The sequence below is a fragment of the Doryrhamphus excisus genome, linkage group LG22, assembly GCF_037039965.1.
Source record: "Doryrhamphus excisus strain RoL-2023G ecotype Guam linkage group LG22, RoL_Dexc_Guam_v1.1, whole genome shotgun sequence".
Taxonomy (NCBI): Eukaryota; Metazoa; Chordata; class Actinopteri; order Syngnathiformes; family Syngnathidae; genus Doryrhamphus; species Doryrhamphus excisus.
The window spans coordinates 4,234,363-4,261,610 of record NC_136378.1 but is presented as its reverse complement, the minus strand read 5'-3'; the positions used below and the strand labels follow the sequence as shown (position 1 = coordinate 4,261,610).

The 27,248-nt window shown below is 40.8% G+C and overlaps 1 protein-coding gene across 2 annotated transcripts; it reads left to right on the top strand.

The window, feature by feature from the left end:
• Nucleotides 1-516: 516 nt before the first annotated feature.
• On the top strand, nt 517-26,946 carry pcdh10b (protocadherin 10b). 2 transcript variants are annotated; one of them, XM_058063710.2, is made up of 5 exons: nt 517-3,269; nt 4,522-4,580; nt 5,089-5,195; nt 15,863-16,204; nt 22,703-26,946. In XM_058063710.2, exons 1-5 carry the CDS (start codon nt 762-764, stop codon nt 22,720-22,722), a joined length of 3,036 nt encoding a protein of 1,011 aa, XP_057919693.2. In that variant the 5' UTR covers nt 517-761; the 3' UTR covers nt 22,723-26,946. The 2 variants fall into 2 exon arrangements, with proteins under 2 accessions (XP_057919693.2, XP_057919692.2); XM_058063709.2 differs by having other exon boundaries at nt 15,863-16,020; nt 22,703-26,944.
• The last annotated feature ends 302 nt before the right edge of the window (nt 26,947-27,248 follow it).

Sequence of the window (27,248 nt, the reverse complement as noted above, 5' to 3'; positions counted from 1 at the left end):
CGGTTTCCTCTCACATTCCAAAAACATGCTAGGTTAATTAGCGACTCCAAATTGTCCATAGGTATGAATGTGAGTGTGAATGGTTGTTTGTCTATATGTGCCCTGTGATTGGCTGGCTGGCGACCAGTCCAGGGTGTACGCTGCCTCTCGCCCGGAGACAGCTGGGATAGGCTCCAGCACCCCCCCCCACCCCCCGCGACCCTTGAGAGGAAAAGTGGTAGAAAATGAATGAATGAATTTTATTTTTACATTGTGAGGACTAGCTAATAAAAACAAGCTCTGTGCCACAAATGGCCCCTGGGACACACTTTGAACACCACTGCTTGATAGTGTATTTCCAAAATCAAAAGTAAAAACACTAAAATATGCACATATACATGGTTTTTATTGATAAAGCATAAATACAGCTGGGTGACTGAAGTGGGCGGGGCTAACACGGACATGTCAACACAGCCAACCAATCAGAAGGGCTGTGTGTGTGTGTGTGTGTGTGTGTGAGCATCATCGGTGCAGAATGTATCGGAGGAGACCGCAGTGAGAGAGCAGGCTGTCAAGGAGGACACTTTGGAGACATGCCCCAACCATCGCACCATTGTGGGACATAATCATTGCACTTTTGACTGGATTATTAGCCTTTTTTAAAAAAAAAAAAAATGATAAAAATGTCCTGGCTGTGACACTTCCGGGGCGCATCAGAAAAGAGAGTTGGTGATGGATTTTTTTTTCCGCTTAGAGAGGATTTGAAGGTTTCTTATATTATTATGATTGTGTTCCTGATTGTGTTGTGCGTCACGGATGGAGTCCTGGCTCAGATCCGGTACTCCGTACCGGAGGAGGCGGACCACGGTACCTTAGTGGGAAACATCGCCGAGGACCTGGGACTGGATCTGACCAAGCTGGCGTCTCGCCACTTCCAAGTCGTACCCAGCTCTCGAACGTCGTACTTGGAAGTAAACTTGGAGAATGGAGTCCTGTTCGTCAACGAGAAGATCGACCGGGAGCAGATCTGCAAACAGAGCGCCAGCTGCCAACTCAACATGGAGGTGTTCCTGGAGAACCCTCTTGAGCTTTTCCGCGTGGAGATCGAAGTGGCAGACATTAACGACAACCCGCCTAGCTTCCCGGAGGCGGACATCACGGTGGAGATCTCCGAGAGCGCTACGCCGGGGACGCGTTTCCCGCTGGAGAGCGCCTTCGACCCGGACGTGGGCAGCAACTCTTTACGCACGTATGACATCACCACCAACAACTACTTCCACCTGGACGTGCACAGCCAAGCGGACGGGACCAAGTTCGCTGAACTGGTGCTGGAGAAGCCGCTTGACCGGGAGCAGCAAGCGGCTCACAGGTACGTTCTGACGGCAGTGGACGGCGGCCAGCCTCCGCGTACCGGAACCGCGCTCCTGGTAGTCAAAGTTCTGGACTCCAACGACAACGTTCCAGTATTTCAGCAGCCTGTTTACGCGGTGGCGCTTGCCGAGAACGCGCCCGCGGGCACGTTGGTCATACAGCTGAACGCCACAGATATGGACGAGGGTCTGAACGGAGATATAGTTTACTCCTTCAGCAATCACATCTCTAATCGAGTCAAGGACTTGTTCAGCATAGACCCACGCACGGGTCGAGTGGAAGTTCGCGGTGAGGTGGATTTCGAGGAGAGCGGTCTTTACCAGATCTTCGTTCAAGCCAAGGACATGGGACCAAATGCAGTTCCCGCACACTGTAAAGTCCTGGTCACCGTCACAGACTTAAACGACAACGCACCAGAGATCACATTCAGCACCGTGACCGAGTCTGTGAGTGAAAAGGCACCACCCGGAACCGTCATCGCTTTGTTGAGTGTGACGGACTTGGATGCGGAAGACAACGGGCAGATCAGCGTCGAGATCCTCGGCGACGTTCCATTCAAGCTGAAATCGTCATTTCGGAATTATTTCACCATCGTCACGGATGGGCCGTTAGACCGGGAGCAGGCTGACTCTTATTCGGTGACGGTGGTCGCCCGGGACAAAGGCTCGCCCTCACTAGCCACCAGCAAGTCTATCAGAGTCCAAGTCTCAGACGAGAACGACAACGCCCCCACATTCTCGCAAAGCATATACGACGTCTATGTGACGGAGAACAATGTGCCAGGCGCGTACATTCACGCTGTGACGGCCATTGATCCGGACGTAGGGCAGAATTCGCTTATTAGTTATTCCATACTTGAATGTGACATTCAAGGCATGTCCGTCAAAACTTACGTGTCAATCAATGAGGAGACAGGCTACCTCTACGCTCTCAGGTCATTTGATTACGAACAACTGAAGGATTTCACATTCATGGTTCAGGCGAAAGATGCGGGCACCCCAGAACTGTCCACCAACGCCACCGTTAAAGTCATCATTGTGGATCAGAACGACAACGCCCCCTTAGTGTTGGCACCGGTGGGGAAGAACGGCACCGCTGAGGAGCCTCTACCCCGCTCGGCCGAGCCGGGTTACTTGGTGACACGCGTGGTGGCGATGGATGCGGACGACGGAGAAAATGCCAGGCTCTCCTACAGCATCCGGCGGGGTAACGAAAACGGGATGTTCAGGATGGACTGGAGAACCGGGGAACTCCGCACGGCCAGGCGGGTATCAGCGAAACGAGACCCTCACCGGTTGTACGACCTTCTCGTTGAGGTTCGAGACCACGGTCAGCCGCCGTTGTCATCCAGCACCGGTGTATTGGTAGTGTTGGTGGACACGGTGGCGGAGAATCGAGGCGTGGGCGTGCGAGGAAGTGGAACCAAGGCCAAAGAAAGCAGTCTGGACTTGACACTCATACTCATCATCGCCTTGGGCTCGGTCTCCTTCATCTTCCTGCTCGTCATGATCGTGCTGGCGGTGCGATGTCAGAAGGAGAAAAAGCTCAACATCTACACCTGCATGACCAGCGACTGCTGCTTGGGGTCATGCTGCTCACGTCAGGGCCGGGCCCGTAAAAAAAAACTCAGCAAATCTGACATCATGCTGGTGCAAAGCGCTGTGAACGTCAGCGGGGCGGGGACAGTCCAAGTCCCCGTGGAGGAATCAGGGAGCTTTGGCTCCAGCCATCTAAACCAGAACTATTGTTACCAGGTATGTCTGACTCCTGAGTCTGCCAAAACAGACCTCATGTTCCTAAAGCCGTGTAGTCCGTCTAGGAGCACAGGCCCCGACCACAGCCCATGTGGGGCCTTGGTGAGCGAATACACAGACCAGCAACCTGACATTATATCCAACGGCAGCATATTATCAAACGAGGTAAGATTCCCTTCTTCCGTTTCTTTTTTAAATGAATGAATGGAGTATAAATGAAAATAATTCAGAATATTAACTATAAAAACTGAAAAAAAAAAAAAAAACGACCAGCAACCTGACATTATATCCAACAACAACATATTATAGATTCCCTCTTTCCATGCTGATTTAAATGAATGAATGGAGTATACATGAAAATAATCAAGAATATTAACTATAAAAACTAAAAAAAAACTAAAAAAAAGGATATTAACTATAAATAATACATAAACTGAGTGTAAAAACATGCATAAAAGCAGGATATATAAAGAAAGCACAAATTGTAATAATAAATAATAAATAATAAAAATAATAAAATAAATAATAATAATAATAATAATAAATAATAATAAATAATAATAAATAATAATAAATAATAATAAATAATAATAAATAATAATAAATAATAATAAACAAAATCAGATATTAAAAACTGTAAATACCATATACTGTACTACTAATTGTACTGCTCTTGACTGTTTGATACCTTAACTCAATCCATTCCATATCGCACACAAATGTATTAGATTAGGTCTTACTGTTGTCCATGCTGATTTAAATGAATGAATGGAGTATACATGAAAATAATCAAGAATATTAACTATAAAAACTAAAAAAAAAACTAAAAAAAAGGATATTAACTATAAATAATACATAAACTGAGTGTAAAAACATGCATAAAAGCAGGATATATAAAGAAAGCACAAATTGTAATAATAAATAATAAATAATAATAAATAATAATAATAAATAATAATAATAAATAATAATAATAATAATAATAAATGATAATAAATGATAATAAATAATAATAAATAATAATAAATAATAAAATAATAAATAATAAACAAAATCAGATATTAAAAACTGTAAATACCATATACTGTACTACTAATTGATGTAACCGATGTAGAGATGTGTTTTAGGTAGGTGTTGAGGTTGAGTGGATTCAGCACAACAAACGCATAACGTAGAACCCGGAAGCAAAACATATTATTTAACCTTTTGTTTTTATTTAACTTAACACAATTTTTTTGCAAAACTTTAAGATATTAACAAGACAACTCATTTAGAAAATGTAATATCTGCCAGAAAAATACTTTTTTTTGTCCTAAATTCATTAATGGTTGCATGATGCATTTCATACCTAACATCAACACAATGCTTTGTTGTTGTTTTTTTTCAAGGTCACACTGAACTTTGACCTCTTTTTCAGACCAGACACCAGCGAGCAGAGCTCAGCTACCTGGTTGACAGACCAAGACGAGTTAACAGGTAAAGATGAAGCCACACCTGCCGCTTACTCCGTCGAATCCACCTGTAATCAACCTCGATCTTAACCGTATAAGAGCTGGTGTAGCGTTGCTATGGTAACTGCTATTGCATCAATATACACATGCTACTCATCCATAACTTCAGAGAACGGCAGCTCAACAAAACCAATTTTTGAAGAACAGAAAAGAGTTATGGGTTTCGCATACATTCATTCAGAGCTGATTAACTAAATAATCAACGATTAATCAACAACTATATTGGTATTTTTGGTAAATAAGACCTATTAACTTTGTGTATTAGGCAAAAGAAGATGTTCATGCACACTTTCTGACCAAACCACGTGTTTGTGTTTATTCATTTGGGCCATCGAAAGCTTGACCGATTAATCGAAACAACATGTTTCAGATTAACTACCTGCCACTTAAACACATTATAATGGGACTGTGTTTTGTTTGTGACATTAAAACAAGGTAACACTTCCTTTTTCCGACATTCTGTTTGGCTGTAGCTCGGCATTCCAGGAAGCGGACCTGGTCAGCTCCAAAGACAGCGGCCATGGTGACAGCGAGCAGGGAGACAGTGACCACGACGCCACCCATCGAGGCATTTCCACTGGTAAGAAGTGATTTTTTTTTTTTGTTCATGTGACGCCCGGGGTATATTGTGTTTGAAGTTTCTTGTAATCAGACGAGCATCATGTGGTACGTGGACACAACAAACAGCTTTTGTTGGCGGGTTGACTGTTGGAGACATTCCCATCGCTCCATGGTGCTGGCCCCTGTGGATATCCTCCACTTTGTCATTCTTGCATGGAACATTGATTATGTTCTTAGTAGGTCATGTTTCCTGTTTATCTAAAACAGTGATTCTCAATTATTTTCTGTTATGCCCCCCAGGGAACAGAAATATATTCACACTTTGCTAATTTAAAATACTATTGAGAAACTGATTACATTTACAGTATTTATTTTTCTGTACTGTATAGATTTAAGGCTGCACGGCGGTCGAGTGGCTCACAGCTAGGAGACCAGGGTTCAATTGCACCCTCGGTCATCTCTGTGTGGAGTTTGCACGTTCTACCCGTGCATGCGTGGGTTTACTCCGGTTTCCTCCTACATTCCAAAAACATGCTAGGTTAATTGGCGACTCCAAATTGTCCATAGGTATGAATGTGAGTGTGAATGGTTGTTTGTCTATATGTGCCCTGTGATTGGCTGGCCACCAGTCCAGGGTGTACCCCGCCTCTCGCCTGAAGACAGCTGGGATAGGCTCCAGCACGCCCCGCGACCCTCGTGAGGATAAGAAAATGAATGAATGAGTTCTCCTCCTATTTTGTGTGGAAGTGGTAACTTTTTGGCTTCTTATTTTGTCTTTCCCCACCCTCGGTCATCTCTGTGTGGAGTTTGCATGTTCTCCCCGTGCATGCGTGGATTTTCTCCGGATACTCCGGTTTCCTCCCACATTCCAAAAACATGCTAGGTTAATTAGCGACTCCAAATTGTCCATAGGTATGAATGTGAGTGTGAATGGTTGTTTGTCTATATGTGCCCTGTGATTGGCTGGCCACCAGTCCAGGGTGTACCCCGCCTCTCGCCTGAAAACAGCTGGGATAGGCTCCAGCACCCCCCGCAACCCTCGTGAGGATAAGCAGTAGAAAATGAATGAATGAATGAGTTCTCCTCCTATTTTGTGTGGAAGTGGTAAATTTTTGGCTTCTTATTTTGTCTTTCCCCACCCTCTGTGTGGAGTTTGCATGTTTGCATATTCTCCCCGTGCATGCGTGGGGTTTCTCCGGGTACTCCGGTTTCCTCCCACATACCAAAAATATGCTAGGTTAATTAGCGACTTCAAATTGTCCATAGGTATTAATGTGAGTGTGAATGGTTGTTTGTCTATATATGCCCTGTGATTGGCTGGCTGGCGACCAGTCCAGAGTGTACCCCGCCTCTCGCCTGAAGACAGCTGGGATAGACTCCAGCACCCCCGCGACCCTCGTGAGGAAAAAGCGGTAGAAAATGAATGAATGAACTAGAAACTGAAACCAGGAAAATGCAACAAAATGGACAACTGTGAAGCATTCAAGCGTATTCAAGAGTCAAATTGCATGTTGGGTACTATAAATTAGTACCTGCTGGCAGGTCTGCACTAACATTGAAAGTGCACCCTGCACATAAAATATATCACAGTGGTCCTACATCCTGAAGTATTTCGGCATGTCGGGGATGACTTGTTGATGAATTTCTGTTTCCCGTGCATCCTAATGGCAAATGTCCAACACACACAGGAGGCGAGCGACTGTCCACTTGTTTCTGATTCTAATTAGGAGTGTACAGCTGAAGGCATGTGTCTTTGACTGTTGCTTGTTGGTAAATATGTGGCAAAGGTAATGAGGAGCCTGCTGCCTGTGTGAGCTCAGTCACTCGCTGCTGTTGACGATTCCACAGGATGTGACGAGCCTCCTAATGAGGCGGCACTAACACGACTGTGTTACGAAGAGCACAGAGTAGGTGGAAACCAGGGGCTTTGTTCGTTAACTTCATGTGGTAGCTTTGGAGGGCCGCATACTGAAAAATCAAAGGATGTTTTTTTGCATTGTAACAATCCAATGTAGATATGCTGAAAAGTTATATGTAGTATATGGAACCATCTCTGAACCTGCAGATAAATATGGTGGTTTTATTGAATGGATCTGATATTAAATGTAATGTTTAATGGGGTGCAGGAGCCTATCCCAGCTGTCTCCAAGCAAGAGGCGGGGTACACCCCAGTCTGGTGGCCAGCCAATCACAGGGCACATATAGACAAACAACCATTCACACTCACATTCATACCTATGGACAATTTGGAGTCGCTAATTAACCTAGCATGTTTTTGGAATGTGGGAAGAAACCGGAGTACCCGGAGAAAAAAACACACGTGTGCACGGGGAGAACATGCAAACTCCACACAAAGATGGCCGAGGGTGGGGAAAGACAAAATAAGGAACCAAAAAGTTACCACTTCCACACAAAATAGGAGGAGAACTCATTAATTCATTCATTCATTTTCTCCCGCTTATCCTCACAAGTGTCGCGGGAGTTGCTGGAGCCTATCCCAGCTGTCTTCGGGCTAAAGGCGGGCGGGGTACATCCTGGACTGGTGGCCAGCCAATCACAGGGCACATATATACAAACAACCATTCACACTCACATTCATACCTATGGACAATTTGGAGTCGCTAATTAACCTAGCATGTTTTTGGAATGTGGGAAGAAACCGGAGTACCTGGAGAAAACCCACGCATGCACGGGGAGAACATGCAAACTCCACACAGAGATGGCCGAGGGTGGGGAAAGACAAAATAAGAAGCCAAAAAGTTACCACTTCCACACAAAATAGGAGGAGAACTCATTCATTCATTCATTTTCTACCGCTTATCCTCATGAGGGTCGCGGGGGTTGCTGGAGCTTATCCCAGCTGTCTTCGGGCTAAAGGCGGGCGAGGTACACCCTGGACTGGTGGCCAGCCAATCACAGGGCACATATAGACAAACAACCATTCACACTCACATTCATACCTATGGACAATTTGGAGTCGCTAATTAACCTAGCATGTTTTTGGAATGTGGGAAGAAACCGGAGTACCCGGAGAAAACCCACGCATGCACGGGGAGAACATGCAAACTCCACACAGAGATGGCCGAGCGTGGGGAAAGACAAAATAAGAAGCCAAAAAGTTACCACTTCCACACAAAATAGGAGGAGAACTCATTCATTCATTCATTTTCTACTGCTTATCCTCACGAGGATAGTGCTGGAGCCTATCCCAGCTGTGTTGTAGCGAGAGGCGGGATACACCCTGAACTGGTGGCCAGCCAATCACAAAGACAAAATAAGAAACCAAAAAGTTACCACTTCCACACAAAATAGGAGGAGAACTCATTCATTCATTCAATATCCAATAACGATATAGCTTCTGTTTTGTTTCCGACAATACTAGCTGTAAAGCAAGAAGCTACATTATAGTTATGGGACCCCACATGAATAAAACCTCCCATGCGTCCGTCTTTTATGCCGTTTATTTAGAGTCCCGGGGTTGTGCTAGAGCCTATCCTAGCTGATTCCTGACTGGTTTCCAGTCAATGGCAGGGTACAAACACAGAATCAACCATTCACACTCACATTCATACCTGCGGACAATAAAGACTTGCTCATAAGGAGGAACTAATGAAGGTCAATCCATGAAAACCCAAAGACGTAATTCGCCAAGCTCACGGTTCAGGAGGTGAAGACCGTTATGAATAAAACCACAGCTTTTTTTTCTTTGCAGTTATTTTTCCTCTCTAAAATGGCACAAACATTTATATGTTTTATGTAAGCAACAGCAGTTGTTGCTTGTTGCTCCACTTGTCCTGTTTCCTTGTGTATACGAGGGTTTCAAATGCCAGCCCTTCTGTTTGACAAAAGAGGCTCTCAAAACGCTTACATATGTATAAAAATCCACATCAGTACAATAACATGAATAAACACACTCAGTGTGTTTGTCTGCTCCAAACCTTGTCATTAAATACTTGGAAAAATGTATTTAAGCTAAAAAAAGCTCGGAAAAAATACATTTTTCAAATAGGAGTGGTTCTCGTGTTATGATGTAATTCGGGTGATGTGACAAAGGTTCTATATCACACAGTTTTGTGTTAGAGCAGGGGTGAGCAAACTACGGCCCGGGGGCCACATCCGGCCCGCCAAGTGTTTGAATACGGCCCGCCCAATCTTTCCAAAGTATTTCATTTAAACTCAACATACAACCTGGCATCATGGCCTGAGCCAACCTTTTGATGGTTTTATCAATTTCGGTTTTTGACATGGTCTGTTGTTTACAAAGTGCTCCTGAAAAAAGGGACACAAGCACATAATAATAATAATAATAATAATTATTATTATTAGATTATTATAATTATTATTAGAACTATTATGGTTATTCTAATTATTATATTAATGCTATTTATTATATTAATTATATATAATATTATTGTTATATTTGCATATTTTACATAATAATAATATAATAATTATTATTTTAATTTTATTGTAATTATTACAATATTTTATTATTTTTAAAATATTTGAATATAAATATAAAATAATAAATAATAATAGCAGATTGCATGACAATTTTACAGATACAATAATACCAGGTGGACTGTTACGTGTAAAATATATAGTCTGCCCCCCCCCCGTAAATTTTGTCATATCAATGCGGCCCGCGAGTCAAAAAGTTTGCCCACCCCTGTGTTAGAGTGTTTTGTCGTTTTTTGTGTTATTGCGTCTTTCATATTATTTTCATATTATGTGTTGAAATGATACATAATAAAGTCGATGTTTGTGGTTTGTATTTTCAAGCGTTGCATAGAACAGCAACACACAACCAAAACTGGCCGTGCCGTTAGTCCAGAACCTTTGAACCAAATAGACGTTAAAACATTTAAATATAAATATACTTTATTTATTTATACTTTATTAAATGCAATGCATCTCTTTGAATACCCTTTGCGTGTAAAATAGGATAGTTACTTTGTTGTCGAGTTATAAGTCAGCTTAGTGCCTTTAAAGAGATTATTTTCAGTGCTCTAAGTCTTTGTTTGATGAGGATAATTGATAGCCTCGTTAAGCAGGCCGCAGTTGTGCTTGAAAAACAAACAGACTGCGATCATAAGGAATCGTGTGGCAGTCATGGAACTATCCCAGGATATGGCTTCCCCAAAATAGCAGTGTGAAAATTCTGTTTTTGGTCTGGCTTTCGGAGTAGCATGAATACTAAGACATTAGTCATTTATGTATAAATTGACCGTGTGACCAATCACAGCGGAAAAATATTGTGATACAGTATATGCCAAGGTCCATACCCCCCAACCCCCCTGAGTTCAATGGTAATTATCAACCATTCGATACCTTCAGTTGCTGATCTGACAGTTTCAACTATATGACTAATAGAAAACATACTGCAGCATCTGTCAGACGAGAATGTGCTCAATCAAGAAAATGCTTTATTGAACAAAAAAGGCCGCCGCCGTTCCACAAGGATGAGTAAGAAACTAAGAGAAAAATGTCACTCTTCCCCATCCTGCCCACACATTTACAGCAACAGTTGGACTCAACAGAACTCTTAGCATCACACTTAAGTCCAGGGTCGCTATAACAAGTCAAGTCAAAACTGTGTTTTATGGTTTTTCCAGCATTTTATTCGTTTTTTTTTTTTTCATTTGATTTTCTCTTTCCGAATGACCTTTCGGGAAACAATGGTATCCATAGAAAGGAATATTCCAATCTCTTGTCTACATGCACCATGAAAATCAACCAGAATAGTCAATAGGGCATGCCCAGTAAAACGTAAACACCAACATCACGTGATACCGACTTCCCCGAGTTTTTCTTTCACTTGTTGGAATAACTCCGTATTGCCAGTTTTTCATCTGTCCAGTCTTGAAATTTAGTTTGAATCAAAAACTTTGCTTAGTCCAATGCCGATTGCTGGCCTCCATTTTTAAAAGTGAAGAACGTCTGGATCTGCGTGTTACGTCATATCTGAGCATGCGCTGAAAGAACGCACCCGGGATAAATTTAAACAGGAAAAGATCAAATTCAATCTTGATAATATTTTATAATTAAACTCAGAACATTTTTTATATAGATATATATTTTCTTTTTTTTAATAAAACTGCACTAGTGAATAAAGTATAGAAGGGTTTAGATTCTGTTTCACAGATGGCGCTAATGCACACGAAAGCTGCTTGCCAACCGCCAATAAACAACAGAAGAAGAAAAACACCACGAAAAAGAAATTTCCATTTGAGCGAAGATACTTGAATCGGATTGGTTAAAGGAGTATTCCATCCCTGTTCAATTCTTTCCGTTTGAGCAAATAAACCAAATGCAATTGGAATATTTGGGTCCTTGTATACTATTGACATAATGGATATTGACATAATATTTGCAAATGATGATTAATAAATGTTAATTATAAAAAGTGATATTGGATAATTCCTCACGGCACAGTGGTTGAAAATCACTGCCGTAGAGGGCGTGTCAAGAGTGTGGAAGTGGGGGATTCTAATCAGGGAAGCGTACTTAACTCCAAACGCATAGCGAAAACAAGAGAATATGCTCCTGAGTCATTAGGACCTCTCACTTTGAGTCGAGAGCTGCTCTGTAAATAAAGTAGAGTTTAAATGTTGCCAGTCATATAAATAAAACGCAAATAGTTAGGAAAAGCAATAGCATTGTTTTTTTTTTTTTACTATAGCTGTTTGTAATCTGCTTAAATTATGCTGCAAGATACAAACAATGACATTTTTTTTTATTTGTTTTTATTTCACCATGTTGCCATATGGAGATATTTTTGTATCCTATCGCAAGGCACCCTAAAATTCCCAAGCCGACTTTCCTCCCAGTGTAAGAATCCACATTAAAACGTAATGTGATGTTGTATTTGTGGCATGTTGTTTAATATTTAATAAGGAAGCCTTCTTGTTAGGAGTGCGGGCACTTTTCCAAGCAGTTAGTGACGGCAAGCCAAATTAATCCGCTTTGTAACAAAGAAAAATCCTCCTATGCTGACACACGTAAGACAACACACACACACACACACACACACACACACACACTGACTGGGATAGCAGCGGTCTGAGCTTAATCAGACTGTATTCATGGGGATTATCTGCAGATAGTTTGAACTGGACAGCAGAGATTTTAGCCATAAACACAGACTCAGACACAAATACACAACAAGCGGATTTAAGTTTAAAAAAAAAAAAAAAAATGCTAACGCAGGATCTAGAACCCAAAACATATGGAGCAATGAAAACACATTTTGCCTGCAGGGGGGGTCCCACAGGCATATACACTAATCTTTCCCTATTTCAAATTTTCTGGCTTTTTTTTTGTGTTTTAGCTGTTGTTATAAGACGTTTTGAAGCTTTGGTGTTAGTATTCATTTTTGAGTGTAAGCAGTTGGTAAAAACGGTCAAATATTCAGTGGGTCTATGTGCTTGCTGGTTTTGTTGTGCTTGATCGAGAGTGGAAGGACATTGTCCAACACACAGCTGCAGATATACACTACCGCTCAAAAGTTTGGGATCACATGCAAATGTCATTGTTTTCACACATTTTCATGCATTTCTCAAACAATTTTTATCCATTTCACAAACAATCAGATGATTTTCACAGAAGGATGTAAATTTTTGCATAGAGGCCTACTATAAGTTATTATTAGTTTATAAGGCTACATACAATATATATGGGTGAAAAAAAATGTCCTCCAACCTCTAAAGTCAGAAAAAAACAAACCTTTGGCAATTTCACCACCAAAAACTACCATCTTCTGGATGTAAAAATTATTTCAATCATAATTAACTTAAATTGTCTTATGTAAGATTCTGTGATTATATGTGTGAAAAAAAAAACTTATTGAATTGGTAACTGCTATGGCGTGGAGAAGGGGTAGGATTTAATAAGCTTTGCTTCTTCCTGCTCCTTTTCAGACATGTGTCGTAATGAGGTGTTGTGTGTATGCATGTATGTGTATGTGTACATATGTATATATATATATGTATGTAGATATGTGTGTATGTATATGTATGTATATATATGTATATATATATATATATATATATATATATATATATATATATTGTAAGTGCATATGTGAGAAAGAATAATGTAACATAGTATGCATGTCTGAAATAAATTAAGAAGAAAGATAGAATTTAAATGGTTTATGGTTAACCAGCACATAATTATTTTATATACACATAACGAAAGACACAATTACATGGACTTTATTAGAAAAAAATATTTAAAAGTGAAAAAAGATTAAGTATTTTAATTAACTGAAAACATAAAAATAATATACAGTGCACAACAAACCTCATTCATTTTTTTTGAATGCATCGAATGTCCGTTTTTATGGTTTAAAATTGGTCTGAAGGCAAATCCATTAGTGGAGAGTTGCATCATCACTTCGTTTAGCTTCACATCATCAAATGTACACTACCGCTTAAAAGTTTAAAAGACATTTTCATGCATTTCAGAAACATTTTTTTTCCATTTCACAAACAATTCAAATGAATCAGATGATTTTCAAAGAAGGATGTACATTTTTGCATAGAGGCCTACTATCAACAACTGTCAGTCCTCTGCATCAATCTCCTGGTATGGCTGCTAATCCAAGTTCATCATTTTATAAGGCTAATAGATTATTAGAAACCCCATTTAAAAATCTAAACTAAAACTAAAATCTCTTACCATGCTGTTAACTACTCCCTTCAGAGAACAACACAAACTGGGTCTAACAAGGACAGAAAAACGATGCACAGGAAAAAGCCATATCTCAGACTGGCCCAAAAAAATTTACAAGTGATCCCAAACTTTTGAGCGGTAGTGTATGCTGGACAAGAGTGTGATTGTAAAAAACTGTAATTACCATTTCCATGTAAAAATATCCAAGGTCAACCCAGTGAATAATTTCCATTTTTAGTCCCTGAGGGCAGCTTGCTGTTAAGTACAGTAACAACACCATTTGTCATAAAGAAGAAAGAGTATCTAAAAGAGGCATATACTAAAACCCTTTACACTTCACACAATGTGCTTGAGTGTCTACGTGGTAAAGTGGTAAAGTGTGATTCTATCATAATCCGCTGATGTTGCAGCCAGATATAAAGTATATGAATCATGGGACTATAAATGGAATGAGTAATTTCAGTGGAATGAAAAGTCAATAATTGTCCATTAACGCTAATTAAGCTAGCATGTTTTTGGAATGTGGGAGGAAACCGGAGTATCCGGAGAAAACTCACACATACACGGGGAGAACATGCAAACTCCACACAGAGATGACCGAGGGTGGAGAAAGACAAAATAAGAAGCCAAAAAGTTACCACTTCCACACCAAATGGGAGGAGAACTCATTCATTGATTTTCTACCGCTTTTTCCTCACAAGCGTCGCGGGGGGTGCTGGAGCCTATCCCAGCTGTCCTCGGGCGAGAGGCGAGGTACACCCCGGACCGGTCGCCAGCCAATCACAGGGCACATATAGACAAACAACCATTCACACTCACATTCATACCTATGGACAATTTGGAGTCACCAATTAACCTAGCATGTTTTTGGAAAGTGGGAGGAAACTGGAGTACCCGGAGAAAACCCACGCATGCACGGGGGGAACATGCAAACTCCACACAGAGATGGCCGAGGATGGGGAAAGACAAAATAAAAAGCCAAAAAGTTACCACTTCCACACAAAATAGGAGGAGAACTCATTCATTCATTCATTTTCTACCACTTATCCCCACAAGTGTCGCGGGGGTTGCTGGAGCCTATCCCAGCTGTCTTCGGGCTAAAGGCGGGCGGGGTACACCCTGGACTGGTGGCCAGCCAATCACAGGGCACATATAGACATAACAACCATTCACACTCACATTCATACCTATGGACAATTTGGAGTCGCGAATTAACCTAGCATGTTTTTGGAATGTGGGAGGAAACCGGAGTACCCGGAAAAAACCCATGCTAACATGTTAGCATGTTAGCTGTGAGGTCTGCGCGCTAACCATGCGAGAAAACCCACGCATGCACGGGGAGAACATGCAAACTCCACACAGAGATGGCCAATGGTGGAACTGAACCCTGGTCTCCTAGCTGTGAGGTCTGCGCGCTAACCACTCGACCACCGTGCCGCATTATAATAACTTGCTAATAATCATTGTTGGCAACTATGATGCTGTTAGCATACCTTTTTTTTTTTTTAAAAGTCAATTTGTTTTGAAGTCGAAAACCCCTGAACCTCATTACCCCAACATGATACATGACAGGAAAAGAATGTGTGGGTGTTGTCTCTGGGGGTGGGCGGTGGGGCGGGTCCCATTGATCGTGCGGGTGGATTTGATGGCACTGATGCACAAATAGAAAATCTTAATGTGAGGAATACGAGATAATAATATAAGTTTTGGACCGAGACACAAACACAAGTTGTCAAAATGTTGTACAACATAATTATTGAGAAAGATATACAAAAACTCCAGAGCCCCAACACCCACTCATGAGAGATATCTGGTGATGGCCTCTATCCTGGATAAATGGGTGGGCTGGATCAGGCAGGGCATCCGGTGTCAAAACCCGGCCACACAAATCGATTTGTTGGTAACCCTTGAAGGAAAAAGCGGAAATATAACATTGTGCTACTAAAACCCTTAAAAGATACTCCTCTCATATTTTTCTTCTCCGTTTTTATCCACTCTTTGTTCCGACAGGCGCTGATATGTTCTCCAACTGCACAGAGGAGTGCAAGGCTCTGGGCCACTCTGATCGCTGCTGGATGCCGAGCTTCATGCCCACCGATGGCCGGCAGGGCCCGGACTACCGTAGCAACCTCCACGTGCCGGGTATGGACTCGGTACCGGACACAGAGGTATTTCAAAGCTCTGAACAAATGGCCGATAAGTCATTCTCCACTTTTGGCAAGGAGACACCTGTCAGTCATCTTCACCACCATCATTTCCACAACCATCACCTCAACCACCACCACGGCACGCAAGGGAGAAAAGACTTGGAAGCCTTTCTACCTAAATCACCTTATACCTCAGCTTATTTTAGTGAGTATACAGTTTTTTCTGATCTACCGATCCTTTTAGGCTAAAAAGAAAATCATTCCGATTCAATTTTCCCCATGGATTGGCTGGTGGAAGGAAGCGTGAAATTAATTTCACGTCTGACCCTTGTTCTCTTTGCTTCTTGTCAGAGTGTTTAACTAACTCTTCCCCCTGGAAGTATCTCTCACGGCGTTGTACACGCACTAAAACAACACATTTTTGCATGAATGCAGTTGAAAGGCATAAGACATACCTGTTCTATGTACAGACTTTGATGGATGGATGGATGGATGGATGGATGGATGGTCAGAGTCCTTCTACGCATGCACTAGGACTAATAGTGGCATCCATGACATACGTAAACATCGCTCCTGGTATTGCTATCGCCCGTGGTATAGCCAGTACATTACTACGTGAATGCAGTACCGAGTGGCTGCAATGCCTTTTCAAAGCAAATAAACAAATAAACATAAACTAGAAAGAGGTGGGCAAATGACATTTCTATAGAGTTTCTAAACACTCATTTAAAGGCTACAGAGAATAATCTTTAATCATTGCAATTTGGTGATAAAGCTTAATTATAATTCTGTCAAGCAGCGCCTGAAGAGTCGCCGTCTCTCGTCAGCAGACGCAGCTAGCTAGAATTATCTACTGTCAAAGCACCGCTGCTTCCGCAGCGCCATCATTAAAACCACAGTGTGTCTGTTTACAACAGCGGGAAAAATGTTTTCGTCGTCCCTTTTAATGAACAACGTAGCGGCGTTCTGTACCTTTCTTGACATTTTTCATTCTGGATCACAACCAGTTTGGAAAACAAGCCACTGGTTGTATGAAGTTGTTTTCTTTATGTGAGCTTTCCCTTGGTTTACAGCAAGGGTAGACGTGGCTTATGAATACTGACACAATCGCGCAGTTAAGCAACTGCAGTGCAATCGAGTCGATACTTTTTATAAGAAGTAAAAAAGTAAAAATAAAACAAATCGGTCATTCAAAACGCACAAGTATTTTACAGAATCGGGACAGAATCAACTCTCCTTTCCGACTCCATCACGGGTACTTGACGAAGACTCAATTTTCACTGACTAAAATACAAACTACAAACTCACTCGATTAAGACTTGATTTTCACTGACTCAAATATGCTCAACAATGACTTGACTTTCACTGATTGAAAGATGCTCAACAATGACTTGTCTTTGACTAACTCAAAGATGCTCAAAAATGACTTGTCTTTCACTGACTCAAAGATGCTCAACAATGACTTGTCTTTCACTGACTCAAAGATGCTCAAGAATGACTTGTCTTTCACTGACTCAAAGAGGCTCAACAATGACTTGTCTTTCACTGACTCAAAGATGCTCAACAATGACTGACTTTCACTAACTCAAAGATGCTCAACAATGAATTGACTTTCACTGACTCAAAGATGCTCAACAATGAATTGACTTTCACTGACTCAAAGATGCTCAACCATGACTTGACTTTCACTGACTCAAAGATGCTCAACAATGAATTGACTTTCTCTGACTCAAAGATGCTCAACAATGACTTGACTTTCACTGACTCAAAGATGCTCAACAATGACTTGACTTTCACTGACTCAAAGATGCTCAACAATGACATGACTTTCACTGACTCAAAGATGCTCAACAATGAATTGACTTTCACTGACTCAAAGATGCTCAACAATGAATTGACTTTCACTGACTCAAAGATGCTCAACAATGACTTGACTTTCACTGACTCAAAGATGCTCAACAATGACTTGACTTTCACTGACTCAAAGATGCTCAACAATGAATTGACTTTCACTGACTCAAAGATGCTCAACAATGAATTGACTTTCACTGACTCAAAGATGCTCAACAATGACTTGACTTTCACTGACTCAAAGATGCTCAACAATGAATTGACTTTCACTGACTCAAAGATGCTCAACAATGACTTGACTTTCACTGACTCAAAGATGCTCAACAATGAATTGACTTTCACTGACTCAAAGATGCTCAACAATGAATTGACTTTCACTGACTCAAAGATGCTCAACAATAAATTGACTTTCACTGACTCAAAGATGCTCAACAATGAATTGACTTTCACTGACTCACGGGTGCTCAAGGAAGACCCCAGTTCCACTGACTGGTGTGTGCTGGTTGAATACTTGTGTTCCACTGAAGATGCGAGTTTCACTGACTATTAACAAATATTCGAGTTTCATTGACTCGCTCGATGAAGACTTGCATTTCGCCAACTCAACAGACTTTTTCACAGACTCACGGTCGCTAGCAGAGCGTCGACGGGTGACTCCAGTGCATTGCATATCTGATTCCCCGACTCAGTTCAGTGATTAACTCATTAATGCTAGGAGTCCACTGGGCCGGCGCCAGTTGGTGCCAGTTTGTGCCAAATATTATGTGATTGATGCAAGTGATTGATGCGCTGATTGCTTGATGCAAGTGCCGCTACGAAAATTTTTAACATTATGAAATTTTCTTGCCAACGTTACAGGCCACCACGAGCCAGTTGGGGGGCAGTTTGAGCCACTGCACGCCACTAGGCACCTTATTGGTGACACTAGGCGCCACAGCAAATTGCATTGGCGTGAACTGGCACCAACTGGCACGCCACATTAATGTTCACTCTGCATGTTCCCATGTTGCCGTTAATAAAATAACTCCTAGCATCATTGGCGCAACTTGGCTTGCGCCATTACATTCCACTTGATTCCAATCGGCGAAATATTTGCGACATTTGGTTCCACTTAGTGGAATTTTAAACATTTTGAAATTTTCTTGCCGCCAAAGCCAATTTTTTGCCAACATTACGGGCCACCACGATCCAGTTGGGAGGCAGTCTGAGCCACTGCACGCCACTAGGCACCTTATTGGTGACACTAGGCACCACAGAAAATTGCATTGCCGTGAACTGGCACCAACTGGCGCCGGCCTAGTGTACTCTTAGCATAAAAGGAATCAGGTTGAAGCTGGAGAAACATCAAAGTCCTGATGAGAATGAGATGATCAGTGGGAACAGGATACAAAGGCAAAGGCGGTGAATCCTTTTTTTTTTAGTTTTTAATACATTTTCAAAAGTCTACAAATCTTAATCCTCATCACATAGCGATGATGGCGTATGGTGTGGAGAACTTTGAGGAGAAAAAAATGACCTGAATCCATCCGGGAATAGGCTTGTAACATAAAATGTGGAACAAGTACTTTTGGAATGCACTGAAGCTCGCCTTTATCGCCACTTTCCCACGAACACGACCACGCATTCTCCTCTTTAACTAGATCACTGAAGCCCTTATGCAAATGCGTGTGGGGGTGGGCGGTGTGGTAAAGAGGGACCAGTTGAGTGGGGTGGGGGCGGGCGGAAGGCAGTCGAGAGGAGAGAATGACGATAACAAGGGAGCTGATCCCTCTAATCTGATCAAGTCAGCGATACACAGACTCTTTTGTCCTGGGGGGGGTCAGGGTGGGGTAAGCAACATGAGGCTAGCCAGAGCCTGGTGATTACCAGCAGGAATCTCAGACAACATGGAGTCGGGGGGTGAGGAATGAGTTGAAGGAGATAAAACTTGTTTCTCTTTGGCACAGATCAGTCGAGGCGCACTCTTTTGTTGGCGGCCCCACTGAATTTACCATGCCGTATCCACCATAACCCCCCCACCCCCACCCCCCGACACCGCTCCCATACCGTTCATATCACATACTGCATACTTAGCATTGTTTCACTTAGCTTCCACGTAGCAGACTGATTGCGATCACTCGTCCACATTTATGTTTCACATACAGTAAAGTCTCGTTATATTGATATTCTCGGGAGTCAGAAAAAATACCGATATAACCGGACTATCCATATATCCGATCCTGCGCCGAACTGCATTAAAAGTGGGCAATAATGCACTTGACATTGTTCTATACTATAGAACAGCTTAAATCAATCTTTGCTTAAGGATTTCAATACCAAAAAAGAACACGGCGAACGGCTGCTTAATGTCAACTTTATTTTTCACACTTCCACCACCAGAGCACAGCACACACACCGATTCCCGCACTTCCTGGTTCACAGGTCATGCTCAACCCGCCCCACATAGCTGGCCAAACACATGCCTGCAACAGAAGAACCAACTGCGTTCGTGGTTTCTGTGTATAGATTCTATACAGGCATGATATAAGCAGACCAAATTGGCTGGCGGGAGATGAAAAGGGCATCGTAGTAACCGGATTATCATAATAACCGGGTATCATACTAACGGAACTAATTATATCATAAAAGACTAGAAATTTGCCAGGAAATGAAAATAGTATCGTAATAAGTAGTAATTCATTATAACCGATATCGATATAACGAGACTTTACTGCACTTCCATCATAGAAGACGAAAGTACCCCCCCGCAGTGGGGGTACTTTTCATTACCCATGAAGCATTCCAAAATAATCAGAACATTCCTATAGTCACATGGAATGTGACTTAAAATCAGCTACAAAGATGCAACTGTTTCACTGTTACTAATCTAGAGATGGTGTTAGCATTTATTTACGATCTACAATGTTCTCGCATTCCCTGATATTATTATCCATCTTTAAGGGAGATAAGATTTCATAGTTAAGATTCACACCTACACCAGGAATAAAATGCAACATGAAAAAATAATAATTTGGCAAGATGAAACATTAGCAGACGAAAAGGTCACAGTAGTCCTTGTGTGAGTACTCACATCAACATTGTTGGAGATATTACAAGTATGGAATGACGCTCCAGAATAATTACTTACTAATTTCTTGTAAAATACACGAGCTGGGATGGCTTCGCTTTGCAGCGGAAGTAGAATAATACGACGTCAAACATGTGAACGCGCACTTAGCACAAAGTCGAAAACCGGACTTGAGAGAGTAAGCTGATAACCGCTATGGTGGGAGCATTTATGTCTGATTGCGGAATTTAGGTTTTGTTGAGTTGTATCTCGAGTACAAAGCCTGGATTTGTGGCACCACTTTCAGCGTATTTTTTCGGGCATTAGCCACGTATACATGGAATACCCGAATAGTCCGATTGAATTCGGTTTATTTGCTCAAACGGAAATAATGCAACCTTTTGTATACACCTCATTCCGAAAAAAAAGTGCCAATCCGAATGAATATATAATCGGATTCACAAGGGTGGAATATTCCTTTCCCCAATCCGATTGAGGTATCTTGTATCCGCTCAAACGGAAAGTTGTCAGGGTGCGTTCTTCTTTGTTGTGTTTTTCTTCTTCTGTTGTTTATTGACTTTCGGTGTGAATTACCGCCATCTGTGGAACAGAATCTAAACCTTCTATACTTTATTGACAAGTCCAGTTTTATTTATAAAGAAAATATATATCTATATAAAACATGTCCCGAGTTTAATTATAAAATATTAGTAAGATTGAATTTGATTGTTTCCTGTTTAAATTTATCCCGGGTGCGTTCTTTCAGCGCATGCTCAGATATGACGTAACACGCAGATCCAGATGTTCTTCACTTTTAAAAATGGAGGCCAGCAATCGGCACTGGACTGCTGCGGAAAGTTTGTTTTTAATCCAAAATAATTCCAAGACTGGACAAAGGAAAAACTGTCAATACGGAGTTATTCCAACAAGTGAAAGAAAAACTCAAGGAAGTCGGTACAGTAAACCTCGGATATATCGGACTCGGATATATCGGAAATTCGCTCACAACGGACAGATAAAAAAGAACCGATTTTTCTGTAATGCATTTCCAATAAAAATTCATTGCATATATCAGATTTTTTATAACGGATTTCGCCTATTTCGGACAAAATCTTCCAATTTCCCTCGCATATATCGGATGGCCGCATGGTGTCTTTCTCCTGGCTCCAGATTTAGGACAAATATAAAAGTGAGTTACGTCAATAATACTAGCACAGCAGTGAATGAGATCTTAACCTCACTATTGGAAATAACGTAGGCCTGACGGGCGTAACAGGGCCTAGCTTAATTAACAATTTGTTATGCTCAGAGTCCAATAAAGTTCAATTCTCATTACCTTACGTCTCTTTTCATTGCCCAGTCCAGGTACATTGGAAACATAGTCAAGGAAGTGCCTTTTTATATCGGATAAAATCCGATTTACGCATATACCGGATATAAATCCGATATATGCGGAAAACTGACATTTTCCGATATACGCATATAACGGATTTCGCTTATATCGGACAAAACCAGTGGGAACAGTTGAATCCGATATATCCGAGGTTTACTGTATCACATGATGTTGATGTTTACGTTTTACTGGGCATGCCCCATTGACTATTCTGTTGGATTATAGCGGCGCATGTAGACAAGAGATTGGAATATTCCTTTCCATGTATACCATTTGTTTTCGGAAAAGTCATTCGGTAAGATTCCATTCGGAAAGAGGAAAAACTCATGTAAACGTGGCTACTGTCTGCCATGACATACACACACAAAACCACGCAAAGCTAACTAGTACATTTTTGTCTCTGCTTCTTCCAGCGAGGAAAAGGGTTTGCTAGCTCTTTTCGTGTCGACATTTCGGACACGGCGTGACTTGCACAATCAGCCCCGCCTCCCCCCAAAATAAAGACTGTCCTCGCCGGCAAGGAGAATAATGAGGACCAAATGACCCCTTCTTCATCTTTATAAACTGCTGGAATTCTGTGGAGAAACTGCTTCGGGGGTGGGAGGGGGGGTGTTTTTTGGGATGTGGAGACGGTCGGACACGGAGGAGGGGAAGGACGGCTGCAGGCTGCTTGATGAATGGCCTTACTGGGAGGACTTTGTCTCAGCAGGACTGAGAAAGTCCAATAAAACAATGGATGGACGTCAGTGGCAGACAAATGGAATCGTTCACATTTTTTTTCCAATGTTTAGTGTGCCTGTTTACAGCACTGATATACATCTTTATACACACATAAGCCACCACGCAGCCCTTTAGGACAATGTCCTCAGAGACGCCAAACTGTACAGGAGATTCGACGTGCATTTTTAAATGCTTTTCCATTTTTTTCTATTCTGTTTTGTGCTCGGGTGTTTTCTTTTCATCTGCTTTCAACTTGTGGGAAAAAAATTAGAGACAGAATTTGTTTTCATGTTTTTTTTTTTTTAACCCATAAGAAACCCATAAGAACATTTAAAATTTAAATGACTGCGTATTCATGTGGAAGATGTGTGATGTCTTATCTGTTACGGTGTTCATGATAAATTGAGTTTTAACTTGACTTGTTTTTGTGGAGCAAAACGGACATGAGGACCATTCCTCCGACTCGGTGCCATTTACTTGTTGTACCTACAGAAAAATGTATGTCTTTTTTCAAATATGACAACACACATATTTAACGACTCAAATTGTGTATTAGACCAACGTTTTTTTGTTTTTTTTTCACAGCTTTCCTAAGCCAAGATGACGTATTTCAGTAACAGTACAAGAAATAGGAGTGGGTTTTTAGCATAGTATTAGCAAATACAGTCGTCCCTCACAATATTTTGGTTCAAGTTATGAGACATTATCTAACACTGCATAAAGTCTGACTCTCCTCCCATTCCGGGTGGGAGTCAGATTTTTATTAGCTTTTTAAGTTTGGGGGAAATAAAAATTCTTGTGCAGTGAACGGTGAATAACAGGAATGTAAAGGTGACAATACGAGGTGTTATTTCATGTCTACAGGGTTCTAATGTTAAAAACTACAGAAAATACTGTATTTTCCGGACTATAAGTCGCACTTTTTTTCATAGGTTGGATGTTCCTGCAACTTATACTCCAGAGCGACTTATAAATGTAAAAAACTCTTTATGTTACATAAACACTGGACACCTTGTTAGCATATTGTGCTAGCATAACTTACACCTATTCAGTTTGCTCTCTATTTTCTTGTAATAACTTGCTTTCTAAGAGGACATAATGTCTGTTTTGGTCAAATAGTTTATAAAATAAATTACCTGCAAAAAATGCAATTTATAAATGAAAAAACTGTTCATGTTACATAAACACTGGCTTGTTAGCATATTGTGTTAGCATATCTTACACCTATTCAGTCTGTTCTCTATTATTTTATTATTATAACGTCCCTTCCAAGAGGACATAATGTCTATTTTGGTCAAGGGGCTTTTAAAATAAATTACCCGCAAAAAATGCGACTTGTAAAACTGTTTATGTTACATAAACAATGGCTTGTTAGCATATTGTGTTAGCATATCTTACACCTATTCAGCCTGTTCTCTATTCTTTTGTTAATAATTTGCCTTCCAAGAGGACGTAATGTCTGTTTTGGGCAAGTAGTTTGTAAAATAAATTACCTGCAAAACATACGACTTATACTCCAGAGCGACTTATAAATGAAAAAACTGTTTATGTTACATAAACACTGGCTTGTTAGCATATTGTGTTAGCATATCTTACACCTATTCAGCCTGTTATCTATTATTTATAAGTTATGTTATAACTTCCCTTGCAAGAGGACATAATGTCTATTTTGGTAAAGTGTTTTTTAAAATAAATTACCCGCAAAAAATGCGACTTGTAAATGAAAAAACTGTTTATGTTACATAAACACTGGCTTGTTAGCATATTGTGTTAGCATATCTTACACCTATTCAGCCTGTTCTCTATTCTTTTATTGTTATAACTTCCCTTCCAAGAGGAAGTAATGTCTATTTTGGTCAAGTGTTTTTTTTTAAATAAATTACCCGCAAAAAATGCGACTTGTAAATGAAAAAACTGGCTCGTTAGCATATTGTGTTAGCATATCTTACACCTATTCAGCCTGTTCTCTATTATTTTGTTGTTATAATTTGCTTTCCAAGAGGACGTAATGTCATAATGTTTTGGTCAAGTAGTTTGTAAAATAAATTACCCGCAAAAAATGCGATTTATACTCCAGTGCGACTTATGTATGTTTTTTTTCTACTTAATTATGCATTTTTAGCCTTGTGCGACTTATTCCGGAGCGACTTATAGTCCAGAAAATACTTTAATAAACAGGTTTTCTATGCTCTAACTATGAAAATATTGAATTTATTAACACGGAATCCAATATTGGTAAAATTAATTTATCATGGTCGGGTCTGAAACGAGGGACGACTGTACGTGAAATATAGCCACATGAGATTTATGCTACTTGCATGTTGATACTAAAAATAAAAAAAATTAACATTAAAAAATAATTTAGGTGACAGGATTTTTATGACTTTTTTTTTTATTTTTTTGGTGATGGCGTTCCAGTACCAGTATTATGAACTTGTGTATTTCCTGTGTAGGCAAATGGCATTGATTCAGTGGAATGGTACATACATGGTACAACGGTACAAACATTGAGAGGTACTATGACACATCAGGCTTTTCATTGCAATGTGAACCCCAAAAGCCCATGTTGATATTTTCCTAGCTTGTTTACTATGAAGTCATTGAATAAATATCGGAAAGAGTTGAATTGTGTTTGACACCCGATTAAAGCACGATAATTTATTTCATGGTTTAAAAAAAAAAGACATGGGAAATGCTAGTTTACCTGACACACTGCCATTTTGGGAAGCCATATTCTGGAATAGGTACATGACTGTCACTCCTAAATGTTTCTTATATGCCACTGAGGGACGTGATGAGTTCAAGTGAAGCACAAAGCTGTATAGGATTATTTTTTACCACATTTAAAGTCTTTTTATGGCTTCTTATGGGTTATGTATTTGTTTTTTTTTATGTTTTTTGCGCCATCACATTTGTGGGCTTGAAGCATCAAGTAGTTTCTATCACGTGTGAGAAGTGTTGGTTACTGTACTCTTTTAAAAAATCTAAATATAAAAGTCTATCTATAAATTTATCTGTATCTACTTGTTATGGAGGTGTGTTATCTGGGTTCCAAATCTGGATTGATGGCGGCTGGTTCTTCTGAAAAAAACAAAAAAAAACAAAGCAGATGTGAAACTTCTTCTGGGACATGTTTCATAACTTCTTTTCCACCTTTAGATATGATCAAACATGTATAAATCTGAGACAGCGGTTGGAAATTGATGGTAATTCTGTGTCATTGTAATGAAAATGTTAATAGTTATGAAGTAACAAACACACGACGCAATCGGATCCAGGATACAAACGTCTCGTTTTTCACACACCACACAAACAACAGCTATTCCAACAATAAAGTGAAATATGGTTTTAAAAAAATGTGTCATTTTATGATGTATTTATTTAGCACTAAATAACAACACATAAGTTGTAAAAGACAAACATACTGTACGCTGGTTCCAATCCATGCTTCAAGTGAACAGTGTTGATTATTAGACCGCAACACAGCAGGCAGCATGACCTGTTAGACTACCAAAATCACGAACATCGACGCTGACACACTTCCTAAATCCTCTCATTCCTTTTCGACAATACTTGAGGATTGAGCGGATCTTTTTATCTGTCTGAAATACATGTAGTGCCAGCAGATTACACTATTAACAGATGGCTAGCAACTAACAGGGCCGGGCGCTTCAGTTGCAAATGTACTATCAGGGGAGCGAGGCCACAAAAAGGAAGGACGCGTTCTGTCTATTAAAGATGCAAAAAACAATGCAATGTATATATTTTAATTTTTTATTATTGATCAAGCTGCACGGCGGTCGAGTGGTTAGCGTGCAGACATGCTAGGTTAATTAGCGACTCCAAATTGTCCATAAGTATGAATGTGAGTGTGAATGGTTGTTTGTCTATATGTGCCCTGTGATTGGCTGGCCACCAGTCCAGGGTGTACCCTGCTTCTCGCCCGAAGACAGCTGGGATAGGCTCCAGCACCCCTGCAACCTCGTGAGGATAAGCAATAGAAAATGAATGAATGAATGAATAATCAGGGCTGCACGGTGATTCGAGTGGTTAGCGCTCAGGCCTCACAGCTAGGAGACCCAAGTTCAATTCCACCCTCGGCCATCTCTGTGTGGAGTTTGCATGTTCTCCCCGTGCATGCGTGGGTTTTCTCCGGGTACTCCGTTTTCCTCCCACATTCCAAAAACATGCTAGGTTAATTAGCGACTCCAAATTGTCCATAGGTATGAATGTGAGTGT

What these genes read in the sequence shown, in the direction of transcription:
- pcdh10b (XM_058063710.2), top strand. Translation starts at nt 762, where the DNA reads ATGATTGTGTTCCTGATTGTGTTGTGCGTCACGGATGGAGTCCTGGCT. An exon ending in CCATCGAGGCATTTCCACTG is followed by an intron (nt 5,196 to 15,862) that starts GTAAGAAGTGAT and finishes TTGTTCCGACAG; the next exon opens with GCGCTGATATGTTCTCCAAC. An exon ending in TTATACCTCAGCTTATTTTA is followed by an intron (nt 16,205 to 22,702) that starts GTGAGTATACAG and finishes TGCTTCTTCCAG; the next exon opens with CGAGGAAAAGGGTTTGCTAG.